This window comes from Notolepis coatsorum (genome assembly GCF_963971535.1).
Source record: "Notolepis coatsorum genome assembly, chromosome: 2".
NCBI lineage: Eukaryota > Metazoa > Chordata > Actinopteri > Aulopiformes > Paralepididae > Notolepis > Notolepis coatsorum.
The window spans coordinates 190,345,113-190,370,330 of NC_140166.1; the positions used below are offsets into that span (position 1 = coordinate 190,345,113).

Sequence of the window (25,218 nt, forward strand, 5' to 3'; positions counted from 1 at the left end):
GCCAATTGTGTTAGTAGGGACGACTGACCAAGCCAGAGGTACCGCTGACAGCTGGATTCGATCCCAGAGTCTCTGCGGTGGTAGGCGAGTGCATTCTCCACTGCGCTACCCAGCCGCCCTGGGCTATACCTTTTGAGGCCATGGTGCGGAGTGGGATGGCCTCTGGGTACCGGATGGCATAGTCCATGATCACCAGGATGTATTGATGGCCCCTGGCGCTGCGGGGGTAGGGGTCCCACAAGGTCCATCCCAATCCTGCTAAAGGGAACAGAGATGATAGGCAGGGATATTAAGGGGTCGGTCGTGGAGCTACCATCTGACATTCGGGGCAGGAGCGACAATAATCCTCCACAGCTCTTTTCACCCTCGGCCAGGAAAATCTGGCCTTGATCCGGTCTAGGGTCTATTCGACCCCCAGGTGAGCCCCTAGCAAGTGAGAGTGGGCTAGGCGTAGCACCGTATTTATATGTGGTCGGGGAACCTACAACAATTCTAGAATCGTCTCCCCTTTTTTCACCACCTGATACAACAATGTTTTCTTGATAGAAAAATGTGGAAACATTATTTCTCCTACCCCATCCATCTTCTTACCGTCGACCACGGCTACCTGGCGGAGTGCTGGGGCCAGGTTCCGAATCGTCCCGTCAGTTGTGGTGGTAAGGGTGGGGTGTCATCGTTCTGGTTGCCGGGGAACAGATCTCCCCAGACAGGCTCGTCCTCGTCGTGGAGTGATGAATCCTCTCCTCAGTTGTCGACCGGTGGACCGTTGTCCTCTGGTGGGCCGGCGGTGGGCTCCCCCTCATCAGTGTCCTTGCTGACAGCTCTGGTAGGGGGTCTGTAGACGCCTGGGGATCCACCTCGTGTAACCCGCACATCCGGGTCCTTCGTGCCCGGGCTCTGGTCGGCGTGGTGGTGGACACTGTCCGGTGGGGACAGTGTCGTTCGGCCGCCAAACTCACCCACAGCGGTCGGAACAATGCACAGTCTGTTTCAATTAATACTGCTACTGGGAGGTTTTCTACTACCCCCACGGTCGTCGTACATTTTCCCCGGGTGGAGGTTAGTTCGATGGTGGCGGTCGGATATTGTCTAGTCTCCCCATGTACACATGTGACTCCCACTTTTCCCCAGGAGGGGCCCGTCCACCAACTCTGGTTTTACTAGTGTCACCATGCTCCCTGAGTCTAACAGTGCAGTCACCTTATAACTACTACTATTGTCATGTCAAAATGGTTCTCTCCTCTTTATATACCTTTGTCCTCACAAGTATTCTGCCAGGGAACTTATGGACACGACAATAGTAGTAGTTATAAGGTGTTTGAGCTTGTAACGTTGTACATATTGTATATACAACGTGAATGCTATGGTCGATCCCATTGCCGTTAGCATGTAAGCTAACAACAGCGTCTTATAACTACTACTATTGTCGTGTCCATAAGTTCAGCGTCCGTCCTCCTGCTACGCTATAGCGAGGGGGGCGTACTAGCGTAGGTCAGCGGCCAATCAGAGCGCAAAACGGGAACCCGGAAACGCAGATGCGTTGGAGAAAAGCTACACGCGGTCAGGACAGGTGTGGTTCAGCTGCAGCAGAGGGCATCGATACGTAATTTTTATTAGGGATGCACCGATCCGACTTTTTCAGTCCCGATACCGATACCTATACCGACCCGATACCCATTGTCCAATTTCCCCCCCCAAAAAAGTTAAAAAAAAATAATGTTATCCATTTTTTTTTTAGTTTTTTATTAAAATATATTTTGTTTTTAAGAATTGTAAAGGATCACAAGTGTGTTTTTGATTTTTTGTAAACAAAGACAGAAAATAAACTTCATTCATTCAATTAATAAACTGTATGCCTTACTGTCACTGTGTGGAAGAGACTGGGATCATTCTTTTGTGCAAGGCAACATCAGGCTTGACTTAAAACATTACTTTCCTAACTTAGTGAAACTAAATGTAACAAATTAACACATAGATAGAAATGTACTGAATGGTTATCTTATTTTATTTATATATATAAAAAAATTTTAAAATCCGATATATATATATTTTTTTACCGATACCCGATCCAGCTATATTACTGATATCGGCGGCCGATACCGATACCAATGTCGGATCGGTGCATCCCTAATTTTTATATGGACAGTCTCTGGAAATATGGCCCTCCTCGCCACAATTGAAACACCTTCTTCTGTCATTATACATTACAGGTTGTCTGAAGAGGGGTGCAGGGTTGAGATAGTGGGGTGATTCGTGTCTCTTACCCGTCTCCTTCAGCCGGTTGGGGGGGGTCCGGTTTTCGTGCTGCTACTCCTCCCGGTATAGCGATTCCGCCGCTTGATACACCTCCATTCCCTCTACGATCTTGTTGAAACATGTGGGCTTTGTTTGGCTGATGGTTTTACGTGTGTCGGCAGGTACTGTAAATATCTGTCCATTGCCATTAGTTAGATTGGTGAAATGTTCCGGGGCTCGGCTAATAGCCAGCTAGCCGTAACAAATCATGTTGTTGTTCTCTGGGGGACAAGGTCCCATCATATGTCCAATCATGATACGGCTGGGATCGAGTGAGAAATGTAATTCCCGAACAACACAGTATTTATTTTTTCTAAATAAACATTTAACTTCATTAGCTGAAGTATTCTAAAATAATTTAAGCCATTCTCCCTGTGTGTGTGTGTGTGTGTGTGTGTGTGTGTGTGTGTGTGTGTGTGTGTGTGTGTGTGTGTGTGTGTGTGTGTGTGTGTGTGTGTGTGTGTGTGTGTGTGTGTGTGTGTGTGTGTGTGTGTGTGTGTGTGTGTGTGTGTGTGTGTGTGTGTGTGTGTGTGTGTGTGTGTGTGTGCACGTGCCATATCTTTGGAAATACCAGATGATATCAGAGGAGTTTGATAGTATTTACTGAGGATTGCCAGATAATGTTGATATTTAAACATAAAAAAATTATAATACAAAATACATTTTGTATTTTCATGCAACATAAAAAAATTGCCGTCGGAACCCGCAGCCTTGCCTGCGTTTATCTTGCTCAGCTGTTTATTCACCAGGTCTGCAGAGAGCCACACTGTGGGTCTCAGGTGTTGGGGGGAGGGACGCATCATCGAGCCATGGGGGGCAGACAGGCTATACCAGGGAGGGGGGGGTGGGCAGTTGGGGGGACGGAGGGGGTTGCTGGAGTTGAGGGGCTGAGAGACGGGGGAGGGGTGGACAGGGGGGGGGGGGGGGCAGAGACTAGCCGGGGCCACTGTGTCAAACCTGTTGTAAAAAATAGAGCAAGCCCCCCTCTTTTCCGCTTGCCGTATACCGCTTGCTGTATACTGTACAGGCTACATAGCAGTGCAACGCTAAACTGTCAGACATGTAGCCTCTCTGGGTAGTAACTGAATCTGTTCCATGGCGCAACAACAAGGCATTGGAAGAGGAGTGCTTGCTATGCAGAATGAACGTTATCTGGTGTTTTGTATGAAAGCAGTATCACAGAAGTCTGTGGGCTTGTAGAATCAGAATGACTTGGCTTTAATCCCAAATCGGAAGGGGCCAAAATGTCGGCTTGACTGCCTCCCCATCTCTCCGGTTTCCTTAGAACAAAAGTGTGTGGTGGCAGAGGCTCCCAGGGGGTAACGTGTGCCGTTTTGTTGATCTCGCACAATCTTGTTTGGCATTTGGGGTTGAAATTATTAATACAGTTTGAGTTTCAAGGACACCCTGGAGAAAAGAAAGTTTTTGGAAGAAAGCAGGCTGGAAAAGGTCAAAGAAAGAGGAAGAATACAGTGTGAGAAGAGTGGTAAGACTACAGGGAGAAGAGTGGTAAGACTACAAGGAGAAGAGTGGTAAGACTACAGTGTGAAGAGTGGTAAGACTACAGTGTGAAGAGTGGTAAGACTATAGGGAGAAGAGTGGTAAGACTACAGGGAGAAGAGTGGTAAGACTACAGGGAGAAGAAGAGTGGTAAGACTACAGGGAGAAGAGTGGTAAGACTACAGTGTGAAGAGTGGTAAGACTACAGTGTGAAGAGTGGTAAGACTACAGGGAGAAGAGTGGTAAGACTACAGTGAGAAGAGTGGTAAGACTACAGTGAGAAGAGTGGTAAGACTACAGGGAGAAGAGTGGTAAGACTACAGGGAGAAGAGTGGTAAGACTACAGGGAGAAGAGTGGTAAGACTACAGGGAGAAGAGTGGTAAGAGTGACTACAGTGTGAAGAGTGGTAAGACTACAGGGAGAAGAAGAGTGGTAAGACTACAGGGAGAAGAGTGGTAAGACTACAGTGTGAAGAGTGGTAAGACTACAGGGAGAAGAGTGGTAAGACTACAGTGTGAAGAGTGGTAAGACTACAGTGAGAAGAGTGGTAAGACTACAGGGAGAAGAGTGGTAAGACTACAGGGAGAAGAGTGGTAAGACTACAGGGAGAAGAGTGGTAAGACTACAGTGAGAAGAAGAGTGGTAAGACTACAGGGAGAAGAGTGGTAAGACTACAGTGTGAAGAGTGGTAAGACTACAGGGAGAAGAGTGGTAAGACTACAGTGAGAAGAGTGGTAAGACTACAGTGTGAAGAGTGGTAAGACTACAGGGAGAAGAGTGGTAAGACTACAGGGAGAAGAGTGGTAAGACTACAGGGAGAAGAGTGGTAAGACTACAGGGAGAAGAGTGGTAAGACTACAGGGAGAAGAGTGGTAAGACTACAGTGTGAAGAGTGGTAAGACTACAGGGTGAAGAGTGGTAAGACTACAGGGAGAAGAGTGGTAAGACTACAGTGTGAAGAGTGGTAAGACTACAGGGAGAAGAGTGGTAAGACTACAGGGAGAAGAGTGGTAAGACTACAGGGAGAAGAGTGGTAAGACTACAGGGAGAAGAGTGGTAAGACTACAGTGTGAAGAGTGGTAAGACTACAGGGTGAAGAGTGGTAAGACTACAGTGTGAAGAGTGGTAAGACTACAGTGTAAAGAGTGGTAAGACTACAGGGAGAAGAGTGGTAAGACTACAGTGTGAAGAGTGGTAAGACTACAGGGAGAAGAGTGGTAAGACTACAGGGAGAAGAGTGGTAAGACTACAGGGAGAAGAGTGGTAAGACTACAGGGAGAAGAGTGGTAAGACTACAGGGAGAAGAGTGGTAAGACTACAGTGTGAAGAGTGGTAAGACTACAGTGTGAAGAGTGGTAAGACTACAGTGTGTGTGCTGAGGCACGTCTGTGTCTTCAGGGCAGTGGCATTTTCAGCCTCCCTTGGGTAGTTGCAAACATTTAGGCACCCCCTCCACACACTAAATGTTCTAAATGGCCCGTTTTTAGTTTATTTTTTTCTCTACTTTTCCTTTCCCATTTACCAGTAATATTATCCTCGCTACTGCATGTGGGGTTAATTGGAAAATTGTGTTTCACCAAAGGATTTTTGTGTTTTGTTAACGTTCTAATTGCTAACCCTAAATGACCGGGTGTTGCAGAGAATGCACTGCAACGCTGGTGACATCAGGTGACCTGATCTGCAATGCTAAGCTAGTTTTGGCTAGCGATTTTTTTTCTCTCCCTGGTTTGATAACTAGCATACCGTCGCTATCTAGCTCGTTATCACAGGCGATATATAACACATTGTATTTAAATGTGAATATATTTTGTTCCACTCCAACTTTTTTGTTCCACTGGTAGTCTCGGAGAACCAGACCTCTCTCCACACGTGTTAGCACTGTCCCAGCGTTCCACTAGTCAGGTGGAATAACTGTAGAACTATATGAGGGAACAACATATGTTTTCTCCCACCATCCCATCTTCTGCCCCCCACCCCTGCAGCTTGAGAACCAACTGCTTCAGGGGAAGAGAGGTTAAAACAGAGCACTCGGGTGACTCAGAATAGCATGTTGGTTTGGAACATGACTGCTTAGACAGGAACAGATGAGGGTTACATTACTATCCACAACATTAATACCGTGTGATGAATGGGGATTCCCTTCTTGGCAACACCGTTGGTGTTTGTTTGTTGTGGTTACTGATGGCTGCTTTTTCCACCAGCAGCTGTACTGCAGCTCTCAGGTGATGTGGTTCACCACAGACTCCTCCATGGTCTCAAAGCAGGGGTCTCCTGGGACGTATTCATCATAACCTCTGGGGTAATATCAGCCTGTAGATCTGGTGCGCTTCTTTATAATGACTGGGGGTGCAGCGGGGAGTGGTGACCTCCTTTTACTATAGGGAGGTGTAGTGGTTACGTCATTGCTGTTTCCGGCCGTTCCACCATCTTGTAAACGCAATGTATTTTCCCATTGCCCATTTCTAAATCGTCTCGTTTAAAACAAATAAAGCATGAACATTTGCATGGTGTACCTTTCTGTGCATATTCATCCACAATCTATAGCTCAACATGAAAATATTCGCAATTAATCGTAAAAAAAATCGCCAAATTTCAACCAAAAATGTAATGTTAGTGATAGAAGGGAACTAATTTTGTGCAAAAATGGAATGCTTTTCAATGTTCATGAGGCAGAATTGTTACAATAGCCGATAATCCATTTCCCCAATGATAAATCCCTATACGGGTGGACCTCGCGGGCGGTCCAAAGTGACGTCAGACTACACCTCCCTATAGGGGCAGCGGTTTCTTTCATCAGTGCCTCTCCTTTTCCTCCATCTCCCCTATATCCTCGAGGAACGTGAACGAGGGGAGAGGAGCAGAATGACAGACAGATCTCTCTCTCTCTCTCTCTCTCTCTCTCTCTCTCTCTCTCTCTCTCTCTCTCCCTCTCTCCGTCTCGTCCCGGAGCAGTGATGGATGAGATAGCGTGCATGGCAGATACTAATGGGGTTTTAGCGCACTGAGTTTTCTATTTTAAAACTGTTATAGTATGTTTCAGTCGTATGTCACACTGACCTTCACGTGCCCTCGAGCAGCTGACAGGAGGCCTCCGTTCACATGGACACGTCACTTTTAAACACTGTGTCCTTTCAATTTCCTAATGCAGTAGGGTCGTCACTTTTACAATCATTCAGTTAAATTTTCTTTTCATTAGCACACAATTTCCCCTCTGCATTCTACAGCGTGCCTGTCGCACTGTCACGCATCTGTGACAAAGAAGATTACTTTGAGCCTGCCGCTTGCCTATGATTGAATAGGATATTTAGAGTAATGACGTATCCCAGGTTAGTTCATTTTACTGCCATTGTGTGGACGGTAACAATTTTGGCCTAATAGTATGATGTACTGCTGTGGTTTATATGCTGTAATTGGTACTAAGCGGAAATTACCAAAATGTGATTGTTAAAATCTTCATCATAGATTGAAAGGCTCTCGCACTTCCCTGTGAGGACGTTTCCTCTACCTTAACCCTTTCACTGCCACACAACAAAGGGTTAAAGGGGAACACCACTCAAATTAAGAATTACATTATGTTGTGACCAAGTTCAATCGCTACACCAGAGAAGTCAGTCTTAAAGGAACTTTTTGGGAAATTAGCTTATTTGCCCTGGGTGGGAAGTTCGAAGGGTCAAAGTTATTATCATCAACTATCCAGTTTGTCTTTATAGTGTAACGTTTTGCTACTTAAGATCATTGAACGTAGAGAGGGGCAGAGAGGCTGAGGCTCTCAAAGATTTAAATACAATACGGTTTGGCTGTAATACTTAGTTAGTTTTGATCTTCAATGAGGGAAAATCTCAGGTGATTTTCCTCACTCATTCTATAGGCATCGCCGTACACCACTCAACTTCTCTGTCCATGTGAACCTACTGTAGCGTTTGGCATGCATTCTGAACAAAGTACATTTGGTGGATCAAAGAGCTGGTATACCAGGACTATGTAAGGCAAAGGACTGTCCGTCCACATAATGTTTGCGCCCTGTACTTCTAGCCGTTAGGGAGTACCTCACAGCTGAATAAAAATAAATACAACTCTTATAGATGTCACTCTAAAATAGGTGACCGATATGGGTTTTGTCAATGGCCGATGCCGGTATTTAAGGATTGTTTTATTAATTCTAATGAAACTACAAAAGAAAATACATTGCCTTAGATTTCAGAATGTGACTAGTATTTAAGGGAGAGCGGGGTACAGTATGTCAGAAGCAACGTCATTCAACTACATTATAACATAACACTATAACACTAGCCAGTAACGGTCTGATAAATGTTTTAGAAACCCTGGCTCGTTGGGACTAGCGTTAGGTGTAAGCAAACTTACCAGTAGTTTAGCTTGTTGAAGATTTGCTACCATTACAATTCCCAACTAATGTTGTTCATATTTCGGAATGTATCTAATTATACAGACAGTAAACATTGTATATGTTATTAAGAGTTGCCTATTAAATACAAATGATTGAAAGCTAAGGATTTAAGCCTAAAGTCTTGAAATGGCAACATTGACTAGGTTGCCTGCAGGTTTTCTGTTTATTGGCCTTGTGAGCGTATGATGATTATCTCAAGATGTCAAAATATCAACCCAATTAATCAGTTGGCCCTACTACTGTATATCTCTAGTGATTTTCATATCAAAGAGGTCATGTGTCCCCAGGGTTTATACCACATAAATGTATCAGTACTTAGGCTCCCAATAAAAGCAACACATTTCTTTTTGCTTATTACAGTTTCCTAAGGGTCTCCCAATTGGTCAGTAATTTATGCGTTGGTGTCCTGTATCGTCTACAATGTTCAGAGGCCTTCCTCTGTCAAAATGTAAGATATAAGTATGAAATTCAGAAACCCACACTTTATTCCGTCATGTTAACCTATAGGTTAGTCTGCACAATAGAAATCAAGTGTCAAATAATATTACCTACTGTATTATACAAAGAACTGATGAAGGTATTCTCTCTGTACAAAACGATGAGTGAAATGATGAAACATTCCAACACTTAATGCAGAGAAGCCTTCCATCAGTGGAAAGTAAGTGGCACTGGCTCCCTTCATTCAAAATGTAGACAAAGATGGATTACAGGCAGACAGGGTAAACGGAGAAAAGATAGACACCGTCAGATACATTACTGGCAACCGAACGCATTGTAAACACTTTGACTTTGATGAAGAGAGGAAAGGCAGGAGCCTGCTGCTGATTGTCAGCTCTATCTCTCCTCTTGATAGTGGCCCCATCGTCCTTTTTATCAATGAGAGGAATGCCCTATTGCCCTGTTCTTCTTTATGAGAGATCAATGAGTTTGTCAAGTGTTTCTTTGTTACAGGGCCCTGGCAGTCTTAATTTCTTAATTATACTTTCTAACCAACATTTCAAGTAGCCATAATGGTCTAAGAAAACTGGTAGAATTCCCATATTGTCATTCCCACATTGTTTTAAGTACTAGTTACACCCGCAAAGCACTGGAGGGGGTATTGCAATTACACCAGTGGTTCTTTCTGTCTGCACCAGCCATAACTTATACAGTTATGATCCTATTTGGATTCAACTTCGCACCTGAATTCGAGAATATCGGTCAATGGCAAGTATTTTATTTGAATACATTTCAATAAGGATGGTAAACATAAACACAAGAGGGGGCTACTACACAAAGCCTAAGCCTCACCTAGACTCCTGTAATCAGATCAGCAACACCTTTACAATATGCCCAAGTCAGCATAAAATATCTATGCATTAGAAACATTATTTTCCCAGTGAATCTCTTAGTTACATCAATATTGTACTGTCAGAACAGTTCATGCTTATATGTTAATTACCCTATTTCATGTTCGCAAAATGGCCAATTGTCCTCTGTCATCTTGTTATATGCCTATGAAATCTAGGGGTGGATTCGGTTCGGTTCGTATCACGGTTTTAGGTTTACGGTTTTCGGTTCGGTATACGTTGTTTTTTATTTTAAAAAAATTTAACACTCCAAAAATACCATACATCAACATAAAATATATAGCCTAAAAATAATCCAACTTTTCAGTTATTCTCAAGGACGTAGTCATGCAAAAACTGAAAGAATGAGGCCATTTGACATCAGGCACATTATTTTGACAGTGACGGTTAGAGCTAGGAGAGATTTTGGTACAGCAAGAGGGGAGGCATTGCTGATTTAAACATGCTTCTTATTTATTTGGTAAAAAAAAAGGTTTACCTTTAATAATGTTTGGCACACAAAGACCGAACTGACTGAAAAATATAGGCAACATTTGTCAAAGTATTAACTCGTCAATATACCCCCCTTCCCCACTAATCGAATTGGTGTTGTGGAGTCACTTCTCTGTGAGCGTTTCCACGGTTAGCTTGCGGCTAACATTAGTTAGCTTGCGGCTAAAGTTAGTTAGCTCGTAGCTAACGTAACGTTATATATAACCCAGGGTTTCCGTTAGAAAAAATTGTTGCCGGCCTCAGTGTCCGGTAGATTTCAATCTACCGGTCAAATGAGAGAAATTCCGGTCAGAGTTTATTGAGCTTAAAAACAATTGATAGGCAAAAGAATGACAACAAAACAAAAGAATGACATCATCAAGGCATGTAGATTTATAATATTTTTACTTAAAACTAGGCTACTTTTGCGTATAAAGTCATTATATTCCAAATAAAATAAGTCCCGAGACTCGTGCTGCTGCCGACTTTAAATCAAATAGGTGTCTGTGGGCAGTCGCCCGACATTAATAAACAACAGTCTGTTATAATCACATTTTTATGAGCTAACGAATTCCGTTATATTGGACATTTGTATTAATTATATCAAGCGAAGAACTGAGAAATTTGGCAGAGAGAGACGGCAACATTATCGTGGGTTTGCGTGACGACTCTCTCTCTCTCCACCTCCCAATGACTTATTTGCGAGAGTATGTCGATGCAGAGCAGCAGATTCAGCTGTTATTGGCTCTTTTCTGGGGACCGCACAGCAGCGCCCCCCACCCAACATTGAATTGAAAATGGCTGAATTGGAGTACTGCTGGAGTACTGCATTGTGCTGCTGCTGCTCCGGCTCTGCAGCTTCACAAAAGTTCGCACACCCAGCACTAAGCTCTCGCTGACAACGTCGTTGTCATTATTAGAAGCAACGATGAAACAAATGTAATGATTGTTTCGTTCATCGCATAGGCTATTTAATTTTAGCCTATTTTAATACAATTCAAATAATCAAATTGTGCTTGGACTCAGGGAATTATTTTCACCGGACATTAAGACCAGAGAGATATGTCGGACTTCAACAGATTTTGCCGGTCAAATACCGGTAATTACCGGCTAACGGAAACACTGATATAACCGAACAATACACACATGCCCCGAATGCGTACCGTTCGGTACGACCTCCACGGTTCGGGGCATGTGTGTATTGTTCGGTACACGGTTCGAATGCGTATTGTTCCACCCCTAAAATCTAGTGATCAGTGAGTGAGGAGTGCACAGCTGTCAGACAGCAGTAACCAGATGGGTCCTTCTAGTCTCAAGCAGGTCTACGATTGAGACGTTCTGGAATTGACTTAAAGCGATAATGTGTATTTGTGGCACCTGCTGTCTGTGAGTGGTGCTGTCTCTCTGTTTTCAAATAATTTACCATGAGTGTTGTATTTGTGTGCCTTTTTTTACATGCAAACTTTCTGAAGAGCAAATTTGTCTCAATTTGTTCTGTACTGTACATGCTCCAAAACATAATTAACACTTTGATCGCCATGGGTTAAATTCATAATTTACCATCCCTTGCCAGCAATATTTGTCTATGGAGAAGTTCCCCTTCTTTGCAGGGCTATAACTTTTTAAATTCTATTGCTAAATTGCCATTATTATGGCCCATTCAATGTCCTATATGTATTGTTCAGGCTGTAGCAACGTTAAACTTTTTCATTCACATATTCATACTAAAATATGGTCTAAAGTATAAGTATGTTTTTATCGTTTTCTGCAGCTTTATCCAGAACTTGATTTATAGCTCCAAATGCATTATATTGATGATGAAATACAGTTTGATAGCAATCGGCGCGAGATGAAAAATTTCAACTGGACGTACTTCTAGAATGATCTACGTATGATCTGATGATGACCGGATGGGCGGGGGATCGTTTATAATTCCGTGGGCAGCGTTAGATGATTCATCCAGAGTGGGTCATATGTTCATCATAGCAGTTTATATGGAATACGTTAGAAAATAACGCTGAATCTTACCGTATGTTCCTCGCGCCGTTGGACGATCAGCGTGGAGTAGACCGTTTTCGACTATGGGATGTTGATCCTGATGAACCATTTCCAGGTTGTATAATACTATATACGTCCAAATAACGTTGTTTATTGAGTTAGGGCGAGCGATTGATCATCCAGTGTGTTGAGATGGAGTCCGGCTACCGATCGCGAGTGCCCGGAGCACATATGGATGAGCACTTCCTGTTTGGCGCGCCCCTCCCTCTTGGCCGATCTGCCGATCGGCCACCAGATGGCGCTCTCGAACCGTTAGACAGTTGAGTGGAGCTCACCAGTACATCTCAGGGCTCCGGAGGGGAAATATGATTTCGATCACAGATTTTTGAAATATTGACATCAAAGACGAGTTCGGCAGAATGAGCATGGCTAGGAATGACGTCTTAACTCGTCCCCGGCGATCATAGTGTTAACAAGGTACGAGATACCTTGCCCCACCTCGATACACACATATAATGCACACGGTCACCCACACTCCCAAACCCTCCACCAAAACTTTGCCTGTCCTCTACCATTATTCTGTTGAGATTATCTTTTATCAATCTAATCTAACATTAATGAACCTCTGTGATTTATGACCGCACTCTCTTAACATGCACACACACCTCTCTCTATCTATGGTATATTCTCTTGTCCTCAGCATTTTCAGTGCCTGTGCAAGTGTGTCTTGGCCTGCCAAACACAAACCAGTGATATCTTTCACGCTGTACCTCTCTCACATCTGTCCTGTAATGTGATAATGTGATGGAGGTGCTGGGGAGAATTACTGACCAGGGAAATGTGGAAACAATACATACACACACACACACACACACGCACACACACGCACACACACACACACACACACACACACACACACACACACACACACACACACACACACACACCTACATACACCTACACACACCTACACACACCTACACACACACACACACACACACACACACACACACACACACACACACACACACACACACACACACACACACACAGTCACACACACACACACACACACAAGTGACCAAATGGCCTCTCTTATAGAACCTATAATTGACCCAAGGTGGTAACAGGGTGGAAAGGAATCCCAACCTGGATATGGTCAATGAGTGTGTTGAGCTCCATTTCCACCAGACTCTACCAGGATCTCAAGGATGTCCTTTCACACTTTGACTGCCCCCTCATAGTCCATTATTCAATTAATCAGTCCATTTGGTCTTAGTCGTCCCAAACCTTGTTAGTCAACTGGTCAATTTCTTTTGACTTTTTCCAGTTATTTCCTGAAAATAATTATTAGCACATATCTCATCATAAGCACTAGATTTAAAGAGGTCTAAAATTTCTAATTTCTAATTTCAAAAACAAAAATTTTACAGGTTTTGTTAAATTAAATCAACTAATCAATTAGTCAACAAATCCTACTGTAGTTGTCTAATCATTTCTTTAGTCGAGCACATCCCTGGCTCACACTACATCACCGACTTGAATATCCACTGGCTCAGGTCACTCCTGGTCAAATAGTATTACATTTCTAAATGAATATTGATCATATATAAGATAATTCAGAACAGGAGCATGTGGGCTGGATTCCTGGAGATTGATTAGCATATATATAATGTAATTTAACCCAGATTTAAATAATATAATACTGGGCCCAGGCTTAATCCATTGGCCCAGGCTTAATCCATATATTATTATAATAATAATAATAATAATAATAATAATAATAATAATAATAATAATAATAATAATAATAATAATAATAATAATAATAATAATAATAATAATAATAATAATAATAAATTGGACTCAAGGACACTGTACAAAGAGAGAGAAGCTATATAAAAGAAAGGGTAAAAAAATATATGAATAAAATATATGTATAGTAACAACAGGAAAAATAAAACAAATTAGATAAAAAAGGAGGCAAGGTGCTGTCCAATTGGACGAAACGGTAACAAGAAAATTAACAAACAAACAACGGGATCTGTGGCTTAAAAGAAAAGAGTCAGGGGGTGAGCTACTTGGGAGCAGGGCCGGGTTGCGTGAAGGCAAGTGTGAACAGGTGGGTTTTGAAGAGGTTGATGGTGTCAGAGCCTTGGATATAATAATATAATAATTTAGGACCTGCTCAGAGGTCATCAATCGGCACACATGCAATTCGTATCTGCGATTAACCCATCCCGTCGTCCTTCCCCCCCAAGGGCAGCCGGGAGCAGACAGGCGTCAACGTGAGCCGCGCCAGGGGACCAATCCAAGTGCTCCTGTCCGTCTTCGTCAAGGACGCCACAGCGTTAGCGATCTATTGTTGTGCATGTTTTTCCATTGGGTTTATCTTATCGGGGGGGGAAACCCTTGCGAGCACGGGGAGAACATGCAAACTCCACACAGAAAGGCCTGGGAGATACCCCACCTGGGTAACTGGCATCATGGAAACCTGGTCCCCAAGCGGGAATCGAACCCTGGACCTTCTTGCTGTGAGGCGACAGTGTTAACCACTACACCACCGTGCAGGGATGGAGGGGGAGAGGGTGTTCCACAGCCTGGGTGCAGCTACAGAGAAAGCTCGGCCTCCTGGTGCGGGGGATGGTGAGGAGGTCGGAGTTGGAGGAGCAGAGGCCTCGTGCTGGAGTGTAGGGGTGGAGTAGGTTGGTCAGGTAGGAAGGGGCCAACCCGTGCAGGGATTTGTAAGTGAGGAGGAGGATATTGTAGGGGATTCGGTAGTTGATGGGGAGCCAGTGGAGTTTGCAGGGTGGGGGTGATGTGCTGCCAGGGTTTGGTGCGCGTGAGGACCCTCGCAGCTGAGTTTTGGACGTAATGTAAGCGATCCAGAACCTTCTTGGAGGCACCAAGAAGGATTCCGTTACAGTAGTCGAGGCGGGAAGTGATGAAGTCATGAATGAGTGTTTCCGCTGAGGTGTCGGAGAGTGAGGGGCAGAGGCTGGAAATGGTTCTGAGGTGGAAAAAGGCAGACCTGGTTACAGACTTGACGTGAGGGTGAAATGAGAGGGTTGAGTCTAGTATTACGCCCAGGTTCCTTACCTCCGTGGCGGGGCAGATGGAGTAGCCATCCATGGAGAGAACAAGGCGGCCAATCTTTTGGAGGAGGGCTGGGGAAGCTACAACTATTAGTTTAGTCTTCTGGCTGTTGAGTTGAAGGAAGTTGGTGGTCATCCATGTTTTTATGTCCTGGAGGCAGGCAGTGAGGGAGGGGGGAGGGAGAGAAGCAGAGGGTTTGGTGTGGAGGTAAAGCTGCGTGTCATCTGAGTAGGAGTGGAAGTGGAGGCCATGTTTCCTTATGATCTCACCGAGTGGAATGAGGTAGATCATAAAAAGGAGCGGACCTGATCGCGCTGCATGATGGACAGGACATATATATTAATGGAATATCACTGCGCCCTTTACGTGGACCTTACAAAAGCACTGGATAAAAGTATACATTCCCACTAATTAAAGAATTGTCTATTGGCTGAGCAGCCTGGCATTCATGTGACATCATGTCCAGAATCAACCAGGAAATAGCTAACGGCTAATAGTTGTCGTCGTCGAAAATCTATAATAATCACAAGATACATTCAGTGCTGGATCTAACTAAATGGATTGATGGAGACACATTTGTGGAAAGTTCTAGACCGGACCACAAAGCTTCTGGAAGGGTTAGAATGACACGCAACGACACTCCCAATTTGTGATGATAGCAGAGAGTTCAGATCCCAACTCGGCTCCGAGTCCGGAGAGAGTGATTTGCACTCTGAGCAATCTGAAAATCCCTGTTTGGAAATACTTCGGATTTATGCTGAACCAGTCAGCGTTAAGTCAGCTAAGTATCTTTTTGTGTGCTAAGTGCTAACGCTAGCGTTTTGAGAGTTATAGTACATGTATGTATCTCGTATGTATATATTATCTGTTAGGATCTCTGTTTAACAGTACTCTATATTTGCACAGTACTGTATACCTCCATGTCATGTATTGTCATAAATGTCATGATATATATCTGTATGGCCCCCGTAAATGTCCAAACCCCCCCTCCCACCCACCCACCCACCCCCTCCTAATGTACAGTCTCCTCCCCATCATATGTATATATTCTCTGTTAGGATCAATCAATCAAGCTAAATTACTAAATATAAATGTGTACAGACATGAAGACATTGCATACAACCTGTCCTAAGAGTCATCAGCACAATGTCCATCACCCCAGATTCTGGCCTGGTGGAGAATACATTTTAAACACGTATAGGTCAATCTGAAGCATGAATTATGAATGCATCGATTAGATCCCCCATGGATTTGTTTGAGATATCAAACAGGAGAAGTGCCTGGTGTGGTCGTGTGCTTTTCACTTTCTAGCTCTGCTGAATGTCGAGGGCCTCTCCAGGGATGTTGTAATACTTCGGAATTAAATTGTTTCTACAGAGAAGTTCAAAGCCCTGAGTGTTTCAGTTATGAGCATACAGATACAAAGAGGCACTTCACAGAGAGAAGAAAATGCTGATTTGTTTTGCCCATAATCTCACATATCCCAAAACTCTAAACAGTTTTTCACACATTGATTAAGTTGGACAGTTATTGAGTGTTAATGAGTTTGTCATCGGAAGACACTGATTCCTTGTGTTAATTACAGTTCAACAAAATGATGTAGATGAAATAGTTCAATAGGGATTGGTATTTATTCACCTACATTGTTTCACTGAGCCGTAATTAACATAACACAAGAAATCTGTCTTCTGATGTTACTGGAACATATCCGAACGCATTAACACTAAATAACTGTCACAAAATCAATGACTACCAACTTCTCCAGAATGAGACGAGAAGATAGATACCAGTTTGATGCATGTTAACCTAGCTTAGCACAGTGAATGGAAGCAGCTGCGTTGCTGTGTTGGCCAACTAACACCTCTCCCGGAGTTTTAGCTAGGCTAGCTCATTGTGCTAAGCTAGGCTAACGTGCAGCCGGGTAGCTTTTTACTAAACGCACAGAGAGGAAACTGGTATCTATCTTTGTCTCACTCTGGAGAAGACGTTAAGCGCATTTCCATAATGTTGGCGTGTTACTTTTAAAGAACACCCAAATGTCATAAAAGTGACGTTGTTAAACCTCTTTTTAATTTTTGTCTTTCTTGTTTCGACCCTGGCAGGTGACGAGCCCCTTTCAAAAAATCAACCTCCCGATCACCTATGATGTCAAACAGTAGGTTCCTCTCTGCTCTGCCTCACACATTGCCAACAATTTAGTGTTCAAATAGAAGGTGATTAAACTATGACTTCTAGGCATGTAGTGGTAACATGAAAGGTGGTTAACTATGCACTCTCGGGCGGTCTGGTGGCGTAGCGGAGATTGCGTTCGTCACCAACGCTGGAGATGCTGGATTCGCGTGTTCGAATCCAGCTCCCGGCGTTGTCACCAGCTTGGCTGGCTGTTCACACTAATACAATTGGCAATATTAGAGGGTGGGAAAGCTGGCGGGTGGGTCCTGGGCGTTGTGGACAGCGACCCCTACAGTTCGGTCGGGGCGCCTGCTCAGCGAGGGTAGGATCTGGTGAGAGGTAGTGCGGCCTCCCACACGTTACACTCTCCCAAGTGAGAATCTGCGCGGCCAGGCTGGCTGCCGGCAGGCTGCACATGCGTCGGAGGAAAGCATGTGACAGTCTCCGGCCTCTCGGACCAACAGTAGGGGAAAGTGTGCAACAACCAGGAAGGGTGGGATGGGAGAAAAATCGGAAAAAGAAGAAAAAAAAACTATGCACTCTCATCAACGGCAGGGCTCCAGAGTGCTACCATTTAGTCACATTTGGCAAATTTGCTTTGAGATGGTGCTGCTAAAAATTATAACGGGGTGGCACCGATGTCACCAGACTATACCACTGTCACCAGACTATACTATACCACTGTCACCAGACTATACCACTGTCACCAGACTATACCGCTGTCACCAGACTATACCACTGTCACCAGACTATACCACTGTCACCAGACTATACTATACCACTGTCACCAGACTATACCACTGTCACTAGACTATACTATACCACTGTCACCAGACTATACCGCTGTCACCAGACTATACCGCTGTCACCAGACTATACCACTGTCACCAGACTATACCACTGTCACCAGACTATACCACTGTCACCAGACTATACTATACCACTGTCACCAGACTATACTATACCACTGTCACTAGACTATACCACTGTCACCAGACTATACCACTGTCACCAGACTATACTATACCGCTGTCACCAGACTATACCACTGTCACCAGACTATACTATACCGCTGTCACCAGACTATACCACTGTCACCAGACTATACCACTGTCACCAGACTATACTATACCACTGTCACCAGACTATACCACTGTCACCAGACTATACCACTGTCACCAGACTATACCACTGTCACCAGACTATACCACTGTCACCAGACTATACTATACCACTGTCACCAGACTATACCACTGTCACCAGACTATACCACTGTCACCAGACTATACCACTGTCACCAGACTATACCACTGTCACCAGACTATACCACTGTCACCAGACTATACTATACCACTGTCACCAGACTATACCACTGTCACCAGACTATACTATCCCACTGTCACCAGACTATACCACTGTCACCAGACTATACTATACCACTGTCACCAGACTATACCACTGTCACCAGACTATACCACTGTCACCAGACTATACTATACCACTGTCACCAGACTATACCACTGTCACCAGACTATACCACTGTCACCAGACTATACCGCTGTCACCAGACTATACCACTGTCACCAGACTATACTATACCACTGTCACCAGACTATACCACTGTCACCAGACTATACCACTGTCACCAGACTATACTATACCACTGTCACCAGACTATACTATACCACTGTCACCAGACTATACCACTGTCACCAGACTATACCACTGTCACCAGACTATACTATACCACTGTCACCAGACTATACCACTGTCACCAGACTATACCACTGTCACCAGACTATACCGCTGTCACCAGACTATACTATACCACTGTCACCACACTATACTATACCACTGTCACCAGACTATACCACTGTCACCAGACTATACCACTGTCACCAGACTATACTATACCACTGTCACCAGACTATACCACTGTCACCAGACTATACCACTGTCACCAGACTATACCGCTGTCACCAGACTATACCACTGTCACCAGACTATACTATACCACTGTCACCAGACTATACCACTGTCACCAGACTATACCACTGTCACCAGACTATACTATACCACTGTCACCAGACTATACCACTGTCACCAGACTACACCACTGTCACCAGACTATACTATACCACTGTCACCAGACTATAACACTGTCACCAGACTATACTATACCACTGTCGCCAGACTATACCACTGTCACCAGACTATACCGCTGTCACCAGACTATACTATACCACTGTCACCAGACTATACCACTGTCACCAGACTATACCACTGTCACCAGACTATACCACTGTCACCAGACTATACCACTGTCACCAGACTATATATACCACTGTCACCAGACTATACCACTGTCACCAGACTATACCACTGTTGTCACCAGACTATACCACTGTCACCAGACTATACCGCTGTCACCAGACTATACCGCTGTCACCAGACTATACCACTGTCACCTGACTATACCACTGTCACCAGACTATACTATACCACTGTCACCAGACTATACCACTGTCACCAGACTATACCACTGTCATCAGACTATACCGCTGTCACCAGACTATACCGCTGTCACCAAACCTTTCGCTAGTGGCAAACAGTGGCATTTGGGCTGAAATCCCACCACTCTTGGCATGGGATATGTCACAAGTGGTCTGTACCAGTGCCAGGGAATAGCTCAGTGAAACTCAGTTTGTCCTCAGTCTCAGTTTGGAATTTGAATGAACAACTTTCTTCAGTATTCAGAGTGTTGTGTTTCTATTCAGCTGAATAATAGTAACAGGAACAGTCATGCTGGAACCCATGATAGACAGAGTACATATAAATCAAGTTACATGATATAAGTTACATCAGAAGTCTAGTAATCATCTCAGCTTTCCATTTGTGCATAGTTAGTCGCAAATTATTTCAGATATGGTGCCACTTAATACTCAAGGTTTGATCACAATAAGTTGAAAATCAATGCACAGTCTCCTCATGGAGCTACTGTATGAAACCTAATAGCCAGAGGCTGTGGCCTCAGCCTGTCAGCAGTGATGTTCGCATAGGGTTGGGTTTCGTTTAAATGTTTTTGATCCCGGTGCCAAAACCGATACTTGAAAGCGATGCCAGTTCCTAATCCAGCCTTTTTCTTTATAAATACCATGGAAACACCAAATCACCAATTGACACTTGGTGAATGGCAATTCTTGTTCTATCAGAGCCTCTGACCTGCCCCTGAAAACCAGAATCTCACATCAAACATATGGCTCCACACTGGCTCCACACAATATAAGTGCATGGATGATTGGGTCTGGGGTAGTATCGAAGTATGTTGGAACCAGAACCGATTGGTACTCAGTTTTTGATAACCAACCCTACGTCTGGAGTGGCGTCTGAACTATCTGTAGTCAGAAGGCTACAGTATATACCCTGACAGCCTAGGCAGTACTGCATGTGCTGGTGCTGACACAACATTTGAGATATCACAGGAAGGGGGGTAAGAGGGAGAGAGAGAGAGAGAGAGAGAGAGAGAGAGAGAGAGGTTTAGAGAACAGGTTACGAGCAAACAAGTGGAAATATGGAGAATGGGAAACGATGACAGAGAGGAAGAAGGCCAGAGGGAGATGAGACAGACAGACAGGCTCCTCCACCAACAGGCAGCCGAGGAGAGTGAGAGGGAGGGTGGGAGGAACGGAGAGGGACAGGGACAGGGAGAGGGAGGGAGGGTGGGTGAGAGGGAGGGAGGGTTGCTGAGAGGATGGGAGGAACGGACAGTGAGAGGGAGTATGAGAGGGAGGGAGGGTGGGTGAGAGAAAGGGTTGCATGGAGGATATCAGGGAGGGTGAGAGGGATGGTCTAAAAAGGGAGCCAGAGTGAGAAGGAAGGTGAGGCAGAGAGAGGAGGGATGAGAGAAAGGAGAGTGAGAGGAAGGAGAATGAAAGAGAGGATGCCAGTGAGGGGAGTGTGAGGCAGAGAGAGAGGAAGGAGGGAGGAAGAGAGGGAGGGTGAAAGAGAAGGGACGCCACTTACAGAGAGTCTCTCGCTTTAAACTTGAAATTTGCTGTCAGAGAATACATCCGCTTTTCATAGGCTGAGCCAAACTTGACATCCCTCTCCTCGCCAGATATTCTCCAGGTCTCACTTAGAACACGCATGAAGGCACACACACACACACACACACACACACACACACATTCGCGGCACAGAGGGGCGCATGCACTCACACTCACACTTGCTGTAATTAAACCTCCCAAAAAAGCCCCAGCTTTACAGCATCAGGGTATGTAAATAGATCCGCAGGCGGAATGGTTTCTCATGTGGTGACAGCCTTCATAGCCTCTCTTCTTCTCCTGCTCTCTCTCTCTTCTTCTCATGCTCTCTCTTGTCTCCTCTTCGGAGAAGTGCAATAGGAAACAGTTTAGAATCTCTAGTGGTTTCAATTTACATTTTGTCATTTAGCTGACGCTTTTTATCCAAAGTGACTTACATGTTTTGTACAACAAGACAGCAGGAAGGGTACAACTCTATCAGCTGAGTAACAATGGTCATCAAAGTGTCGAGCGCTAGAAACAAAATTACAAACATCTCAAAACAAACTGGTCAGACTACTGCTTGACCTTACTCCAAGAACCCACCTCACCCCTGCTCACTTTGACAACCTAGGATGGCTTAGAGTAGACGACAGAGTACAGCAACTTGCAATGGGCCTGGTCTACAAGATACACTACACCACAAAGGTACCCATGTACATGTCAAAATACTTCCCAAAGGTCAGTGGATACCATGACCACAACACCAGAGGGAGCTCCACAAATCATGTTAAACCCAGATTCGGCTCAAACAAGGGACTAAACATGTTTAGCAATTATGCCACATCAATGTGGAACGCCCTACCCACAGCTGTAAAGGAATGTGAATCACTACCCACCTTCAAAACCACTCTCAAAGAGCAACTACGGGAGACTGCAATTAGAAACTGGCCCCTGTAAATGTCCAAACCCAACCCCCTCCAATGTTCAGTCCCCCACCCCGCCTACCCAATTTTCAATCAATCAATCAATCAATTCTGAGGACAATTTGTTTATTCAGTTGTGAAAATTTAACTCACAATTTTTCCACTTCTCGGACTCTCACAAAAAACTACATAATGCACCTTTTAAACGATTATATTGTTTCACATTGTACTGTTAATTACATGATAGATGAACATGTAATTAAACCCTCTAAAGCCTACATAGACAGGACATAGTTTTGTATTTTTGCCAATTCTGAGCTTATTCTTTGAGTCAGTATCAAGTGTTGTACCTTTTATTTCTGGTGCAGTGTAAACCTTAAGTCACCATCATAGATGACCTTTGTGTGAGCATACAATATTTGACATAAATTTAAAAAAAAAATGTTTTGAATCTCCATGTGAAATTTGGTGCAAGTACACAATTTATTTGGATATTGTTCTAGCAGACAATGTGAAAATACATACATTTTGGTGTTGCCTTCATATTTGGACCAATATTGCCCTACACACACACACACACACACACACACACACACACACACACACACACACACACACACACACACACACACACACAAGTTCAAGTTCAAGTTCTTTAATAGTTGTCATACAGAAGTACAGAATACTTTCATACAAAATGCTTCTTACTGTTACGCTCCAGAGACTGTGCTAGACAAGATAGTATCAAATAACATAATAACATAATATAAACATAAAAAGGCCCCTCCATCATATAGCTCTCCTCCTTTTCTGTGGGCTCCATCTCTGCATCTTATCCAAATAGCATAGTTATACACATGTTGCACAATAAATTATATAGTTCTCAGACCACTTCAAACCATAGCTTCAAAAGCATCAAATCCTTCACGATTATTGTCATCATCACTGTCCCAGCTATCTGGCTCAGAGTCCTTTTCATTTATATGATCTGGTTCATCCTCAACATCCCCAACAAGTTCCAAAGTTTGTTGAACATTATACCTCTTTGTCTTTTTGCCATTTTATAAAAAATCTGCGGAGCGCACTATACTTCTCGGAGTATAGAGAAATGATAGGAATTTTCCATTGGTTCTTCAAGCCACACATGACCATTTCTAGCATTTCCATTGGCTATAGGCTAAACGCTCAGTGACAGATTGATATATACTGTACCGATTGAGTAGCCGATCTAGATATTTCAAGATTCTAGGCCGTACTTCCGCTCACTGGCAGCCAGCCTGTGTTCCAGGTTGGGCCCAAGCTATTACCCTCTGGTGCTCTGTGCTAAAGATTGTCATCAGCTATTCATGCTATATATATAGAAGTTCATCATCACCACCACTGATGCTGGAGAGTGTTTGTGACCTCTAACCCTGTTCCTCCCTACCCATGTGACCTCTAACCCTGTTCCTCCCTACCCATGTGACCTCTAACCCTGTTCCTCCCTACCCATGTGACCTCTAACCCTGTTCCTCCCTACCCATGTGACCTCTAACCCTGTTCCTCCCTACCCATGTGACCTCTAACCCTGTGACCTCTAACCCTGTTCTTCCCTACCCATGTGACCTCTAACCCTGTGACCTCTAACCCTGTTCTTCCCTACCCAGGAGACCAGACACAGTGAAACAGAAGAATGCCTTCCCACCCAACTTCATTCACTCTCTGGACTCCACACACATGATGCTGACCTCTCTCCACTGCTACAGGTATACTTGCAAACGCACACACACACACACACACACACACACACACACACACACACACACACAGGGGTGGCAGTGGCTCCGGAGTGCCGTGCCTTCTTCGCTACACTGTCAAATTTGTGTGTGGTCCATGTCAAGTCATCAGATATGTGGACTCCCAGGTACTTGAAACTGTTCACTCTCTTGACCGCCCGGTGCCCCGTAGATGCTGAGGGGGCTGTAGTCCCTAGCCCCCGACCTCTTAAAATCCACAAGCACTTCGTTGGGTTTGCTGACGTTCAGGGAGAGGCTGTTCTCCTGGCACCACAGTGCCAGGTTCTCTACCTCTCCCAGGTAGGCCCTCTCATTGTTTGCAGAGATCAGGCCCACCACAGCTGTGTCGTTAGCAAACGTAATGGTGGTGTTTCTGTTGTGCTTTGCAACACGGCCACGCGTGTACAGCAAGTAGAGGAGGGGGCTCAGATTCAGAACAAAGCCCTGGGGGGCCCCTGTGTTGAGAGTGATGGATGAGGAGGTGCAGTTACCTGCTCTCACCACTTGGGGTTTTCCTGTCGGGAAGACCAAGAACCACTGGCAGAGGTCGCCTTCACTAGCTTCTCAAAGCACTTCATGGCTATGGAGGTGAGAGCTACAGGGCGATAGTCATCACAGATCACTATATGATACTGTATGTAGCTAGCTATCAGGACAGGCTGTCAAAGAGCCCAGACCTGAGAATGCAGGTCCTTGGCATCCTGTCAACTTATGTGCAAAGTTTCATCAAAATGGGATCAGAACTGTGTTCTCCACTGACTCCTATGACAACGTCTAGCTCTGACAATCTTTACCCCTTATATTAAAATGCTTTTATCAGGTTAATAACCCTGTCAGGAAATGGTCCGTCCATCATATGAGAGAGTTTTCACAGAATGGACCTGCTCCCAGTTGTTGTACTACTTGATGTTGAAAAGACTTCCACTGGCTAAAGACTGACTCACGCTACTGTATGCTTTCTGCAATTACCATTTCATTAATGCTATTCACATTATAACAGATGTTCCCTCGCTCTCTCTTTCTCCTTCTCTCACTCTGTTCAATCCCTCCCTTCCACTAACCCTTCACTTTCAACTTCCTTTTACATTCTTGATTCCTCTGGTTCCACCTCGTATCGTCTCCTCTGCTCTCATCTCCTCCCTTCCCTTCCCCTCTTAACCCATCTCCTATCATCTCCTCCCTTCCCTTCCCCTCTTAACCCATCTCCT

The 25,218-nt window shown here is 44.4% G+C and overlaps 1 protein-coding gene across 1 annotated transcript in view; it reads left to right on the plus strand.

Annotated features, from left to right (window-relative positions):
- polrmt (polymerase (RNA) mitochondrial (DNA directed)) overlaps positions 1 to 25,218 on the plus strand; it is a 142,162-nt gene that overhangs the window by 90,098 nt on the left and 26,846 nt on the right. Inside the window, exons 16-17 of the mRNA XM_084309294.1 lie at positions 17,218 to 17,270; positions 23,882 to 23,980. Of these exons, the coding sequence (XP_084165420.1) occupies positions 17,218 to 17,270; positions 23,882 to 23,980 (152 nt within the window). The remainder of the gene's footprint in view (positions 1 to 17,217; positions 17,271 to 23,881; positions 23,981 to 25,218) is intronic.